This window comes from Citrus sinensis, chromosome 7, assembly GCF_022201045.2.
Source record: "Citrus sinensis cultivar Valencia sweet orange chromosome 7, DVS_A1.0, whole genome shotgun sequence".
Classification (NCBI taxonomy): Eukaryota; Viridiplantae; Streptophyta; class Magnoliopsida; order Sapindales; family Rutaceae; genus Citrus; species Citrus sinensis.
The window spans coordinates 25,299,645-25,305,707 of NC_068562.1; the positions used below are offsets into that span (position 1 = coordinate 25,299,645).

Genomic DNA, 6,063 nt, shown 5'->3' on the forward strand with positions numbered 1-6,063 from the left:
AAACTCATGAGAGATTGTAAGAGTTAAAAAGTTATATTTGTCATCTCCCAACCATACCCCTAAAATAATAATATTAAATTAACAATATTCTAAAAAAATAATAATGTCATAACTGAATTTAGTTTAATCGAATTAATATTGACCAAGTGCTAGCCATGATAGTTATTAACAACTTTTTTTTAATACTGATTACACATCAAATTATCACAAACAATGGATATCTCTACTCCACTCGCATTTCGCAAGGGAAAAAAACTTGCAAATAACTCCACACGATCATGCATAATGTTTAATTGAGAGAGTTTGAGTCCATGAGAACTCAAACCCCTACCCTCACAATCATGGTTAACTGTGAGGGTAGAGATTCACCGCTAGGCTAAAGGCCCATTGGAGTTATTAACAACATTAAAAAAGGAAAAGACTTAGTGTGTGAATTATGATATCATTAATCACAATAACACTAATAAAAATAGATTAAAAATTAACAATACGTACTTAATTGTCCATTACAAGTATTTGTAGAAATTATTGTGACTTAAAAATAGTGAATAAATAAAATCATAAAAGTAATACATAATATAATGAATAAAGTAATTAATTTCACATTAATTTCTATGAATTAATTTACACAAGAGATTGTTTTTGAGTATTATTTAAAAATATCAAACATTAGATTTTTTATACTTGTCTAATATAGAAATATTATAGGTCTAAATATTTATACTACATTGTAATATCTAAAAATTGATAAAACATTATGATAAATTTTTTTATATAAAACATTCTTAACTTTATAATGTAATATTAAAAATTAATTGGTCAATTTATTAATTTATATTTAAATATTATTCTAATTAGTATAGAAGTCTCATATATTTTACGTGTTTTCATGTTATTCGGAGAAAAAAAAAAGTAGTGTATTTTCAAGTTAAATTGAGGGGTTCTTTGGTAGTGTTCTACTTTGAACTGATTATTTTGATATTTATTTAAAATGAGGGTAGCTGTATGATAATTACCTTTAATATTTTCCTGTTTCATAATTGATATTGGTGGCCGGTTACATCCGCAATAATAAAAAAATAATAAAGGCAGCTGCATGACATACAGAGCTGTATTACAGGCCGACCCTGGAGAATGAGAATGTGAAAACGACACCTTTCCGAAGTCAACGAACAAAAAGTCGTTCACACTTCCCACGAAAACTAATTGGTGGCCAATAAGTTACTGCCTCTTGGAGGTGGATTCCTCGACAATCAATTTCAATTACTTTTGTGCGTACGTGGTGCACATTCTAATAAACGAGAAAAACGTGCCCCAAACGTACCATACACGATTGCATGTAGTGCGCTTTGACCAACGAGGATCCACTGATGTGGGTTGTTATGATTTAGAGTTGTACTATACATTCTACATTATTTATTTTAAAAAAATTATTTTGAATGATGTGATATTTATTAATTGATTAGTGAAGATAATATAATTAATTTATTTAAATCTTATAATTAATTTACTTAAATCTTATAAAGAATTACCAATCAATTAATGAATGAAATATCATTTGGGACAATGTTCAATGTTAAGCTGAGTTTTTACTAAACATTGAATCAATAGTTGTAAGATAAAATAAAAAAATTAAAATAATTCTAATTATTAATAAAATATACTTCACTGAGGCACCAACTATATATAGTTGTAGTTTGAATAAAATATACTCGAAAAATTAGCTTACCTTTATCTATTGATCATCTTTGAAAAACTTTGTAATATTGTAGTAACATAAATAAAGTTTTGCTACAAATTTTCTTATCCTATCCTAAAGGATTTGCTTCCAAATTTTTAAATTTATAACTGTTGACTTATTTTATAAGAAAAGAGAAGCATTAATAGTTATTTTTGTCCACAAATAAATGACAGCTTTTTATCATTTAATTTGACGGTAGCTTAATCTTCATCTACCAATATGAGCAACAGGAGATTTTATCGACTTATCTGGGCCTGGTTGCTATTTATTTAGTTGTAAAGTAAATGAGGCAATTGAAAACTGAATAATAGGTTGAGAAATATTGCTAAAATGATTAGTAACTTCATTCTCAGACCACAAAATTGAACGATCAGAGTGGAATTAAGTTTAAGATTTTACATATCCTCAACAGAATTTATAATTATGAGCATAAAAATTTATAATTAAAACTATTCGATAATTGTTAACATAAAAAACGTGACTAGGCATTTATAATCTATTCTAAACCTTATTACCAATAAAAATCTCCCTGACAGCAGATAATTTTGTTACAACTTCTGTCATTTGCATTCGCTCGGATGGAGATTCCATTGAGCAGGCAACTCCAGTTCTCACTACAGCTACCAAGCACTCCTCAATTCTGATTATTTCGTTCTCATGACTCCTAGTGCTGCTCGGCCCCCTTGCTTCCATCAGCAGTGAAGGGTCAACAATTCCCATTACTTTTTTCGGCAGAGCCATCTTGGCATATCCATGGAGAGTCAAGCCATCATTGAACATGTTATCAGTTGGTCTTCTTCTGGTAAACATCTCAAGCAACAAAATTCCGAAGCTGTACACATCTCCTGTCATGGATAAATCGCCGCCCATACCATACTCTGGCCAAAAATATATACACATACCATATTCTTTGTGTTAGATGCTTAGATTAAGTGCTTATATCATGTGCATATAGTATATTATTTAAAAGATCACAATATCACATATATATGGAAAAAATAATTACCTGGGGCAATATAACCAACAGTTCCTTTCATCCCAATTGAACTTGATTGACCTTCAGGAGCTATAAGAAATGAGTGGTTCGGCAGAAATCTAGCTAGCCCAAAGTCACTCACATGGGCAACCATGTCATGATCAAGTAAAACGTTGCTTGGCTTTAGATCGCCATGAACAATTGGTTGTTGGCAGTGGTGGTGAAGATATTCAATTACACAAGCCACTTCAATGACTATGTTTAGTCTTTGAATGAGATTTAAACTGCCCACTTCATCATTGGTAGGGTGCAACCAATCCTCTAAACTTCCACATTGCATGTATTCATAAACAATTGCCTTGAAATCAGCACCTTTAATATCAATGCTTGAGCAGATAGTGATGATTTTGATGAGATTCCGATGACGAATGTTTCTTAATGCTTCACATTCGGCAACAAAACTCTTTGTTGCACCTTTTTGATTCAGACTCATTACCTTCACTGCTACTGACATTCCGCCCTCGCCTAGATTTCCCTTGTACACAAAGCCAAAGCTTCCCTTGCCGATTCTGTTTGATGAAGAAAATTCTTTTGTTGCCTTACTTAGCTCAGCATAAGAAACTATTGGAAATTGTTGTTCCATCAACAGTGCACTTGATAATTTATGTGCAAGTTTGGTTCTTCGAGTATAAACAACAATAAAGCACATTAATAAGCTGAGAACTAACCCAATCACCGGAATCACAACTTTGAGAAGAGTAATAGTTTCTTTTCTTCGTCCAACCGAATGGCAGGCTGGTAAATGCAATTCACCTAAACCTCCACAAAGCTGTTCATTCCCAGTTAAAGAAATTCTTGTTTCATTGCTGAACACTCCTTTTTTTGGTACCTCGCCCTCAAAGTGATTGTAAGATAGGTTTAGGTACTCTAAGAAGGGTAGATCCTGAAGATGTATTGGGATTTGGCCAGACAAATTGTTACATGAAAGATCTAGCTCTTTAATGCTTTTTAAGGCATTCAGAGACTGCGGGATGCTTCCATTAAATGAATTGCCCTGCATAAGAAGATACTCTAAGGTTGTACAAGCACTTAGAGTAACAGGAATCTCATTGGAAAAATGATTTCTAGATATATCCAATTGAACGAGACTTTTCAAGTTACCCACCTCTAGTGGGATAGAACCACTAAAATGGTTTTCGGACAAATCTAAGAGTTTTGAAAGAGGTGTTATCCCAAAAATTTGTGGGGGCAAAGTACCATTGAGTTGATTGTTGGGGGCACTCAATTGCATCAAATTCTGACATTTGCCGAGGGGATAGAACCACTAAAATGGTTTTCGGACAAATCTAAGAGTTTTGAAAGAGGTGTTATCCCAAAAATTTGTGGGGGCAAAGTACCATTGAGTTGATTGTTGGGGGCACTCAATTGCATCAAATTCTGACATTTGCCGAGGTATGAGGGTATACTGCCTTGCAATTTATTGAATCCTAATTGAAGGATATTTAATAATGTGAGGTTACCGATTGAGTCAGGAATGATCCCCCTTATGTTGTTTCCAACCAAGCCGAGATATTGCAGGTTTCTGAGCTCACCAATGGCAGGAGGAATAGTGCCTGTTAACTGGTTATACTCTAAACCCAATCCATTAAGATTGAAAAGATTTCTTATTTCAGAAGGTATGGTGCCTGATATTTGATTCCCTGCCATGGCGATTAAGGTCATTGTTGTCGAGAGGTTGGCTATAGAATGTGGTAGAGCACCTCCAAATCTATTAAAAACTAAACCAAGCTTTACCAACTTACTACAGTTTGTGAGAAGGGTTATAAAATCAAGATCAGTAGATGTCCTTGTTCCTAAATTATTTCGACCCAAATAAAGCTTACTTAGATTCGGAAGACTGTTGAAATTGATTCTCACTTGCCCACTGAAATGATTTTCGTTAAGCTCAAGCCATTCAAGTTTTGAAGCATTGGACAATGACTGCGGGAGAAAACCTGTAAGATTGTTTTGAGCTACTACTAGGACGGTCAGTTTTGGAAGATTGAAACCTAAGCAGACGGGAAGACTTCCTTTGAATCTATTTTTAAATAGATAAGCCTCGTCTAGGGAAGAGATGTTACAAACTGAAAGAGGAAACATACCAGAGAAATCATTTTCACTTGTGCCTAAGTAGTTCAAGTTTCTTAGTTGACCTAGACTATCAGGAATTCTCCCATCCAATTTATTTCCCGCGATGTCAAATGTCTGGAGAGCTGAGAGATTCCCAATGGAAGGTGGGAGCTGCCCTGTCAACTGATTATCGTACAAGGACAAGCGCTCAAGTTTCAACCAGTTGCCGATGATTGCTTGAATCTCTCCCACAAGGTTGTTAGTATGGACCCAAAAATCGAGGAGGTTAAAACAACGAGACAAGTTGGTTGGAATCTTACCTGAAAAAGAATTGTTTGAGAGTACTATAGTTTCAAGCCTGAAAAGACGACCAACTTCTTTCGGAATTTGACCGTGAAAACTGTTGTTTGCCAGGTTGATGACTCTGAGGAAGCTCAGATTTCCAATGTAAGGAGATAAGAAACCTCCTATGTTTTGGCTTTCAAGATCTAGCTCTGTTACCCTTTGGTGCCGATGACCACAAGTTACGCCTGTCCACTGGCACAGGTTGATAGAATTGTTCCATGACTTTGTAACCCCAAGTGGATCCTGAAGCTGTGACTTTATGGCAAGCAATGCGAGGCGATCCATCTCGTTTGAATCGGCGAAACAGCTATGAGAATTAAGCAAAAACAAGCTGATGCACCATAAGGAAATGGCAAGGCTGCTAATGGAAATGGAATTTAGCATGTCTATGAGTTTGAGGCTGGGGATGAGATGAAGCTGTTCAGAATGTCTGAACGATTGTTTCAACTTCGTGTGAAGAGTGGGCCTTTAAAGCACAAATGAAAAATTTTCTGCATTCACAAATTTTTATATGGGGTCGGTAGCCCACCAAACGTATATTTTGACCAATCAAGCTGTTGAAATATCATTTATGACAGAGTAATGGACAACGTCATTGATATTTTATAACTGCATTGTAGCCGGCACCATGCCGGCTCTCAAAAAAAAGAGCCCGGCTGTCTTTGGCTGCCATTTGGCAGCCAAAGACTTGTTAACCTTTTGCACCTTTTTTAAAAAAGAAATATTAAAAAAATACAAAATAAAAATGAAAAAATATAATATAATATAAAAAAATAATATTTTATAATATAATTAATAGAAATAAAAAATAAAGAAATTGAAAATAAAAAAATTTTATCACTAGAATAATTCAATAAAAAATTTTTTCGCTTGTTTCATGTTTGGCGTCTGA

At 34.2% G+C, this 6,063-nt stretch overlaps 1 protein-coding gene across 1 annotated transcript; it reads right to left on the reverse strand.

Moving 5' to 3' along the window:
* Positions 1-2,099: 2,099 nt before the first annotated feature.
* LOC102614660 (receptor kinase-like protein Xa21) lies at positions 2,100-4,037 on the reverse strand. The gene is made up of 2 exons (XM_015534420.3): positions 2,748-4,037; positions 2,100-2,619 (listed from the first exon to the last, which is right to left on the reverse strand). Exons 1-2 carry the CDS (start codon positions 4,006-4,008, stop codon positions 2,243-2,245), a joined length of 1,638 nt encoding a protein of 545 aa, XP_015389906.2. The 5' UTR covers positions 4,009-4,037; the 3' UTR covers positions 2,100-2,242.
* Positions 4,038-6,063: the final 2,026 nt, after the last annotated feature.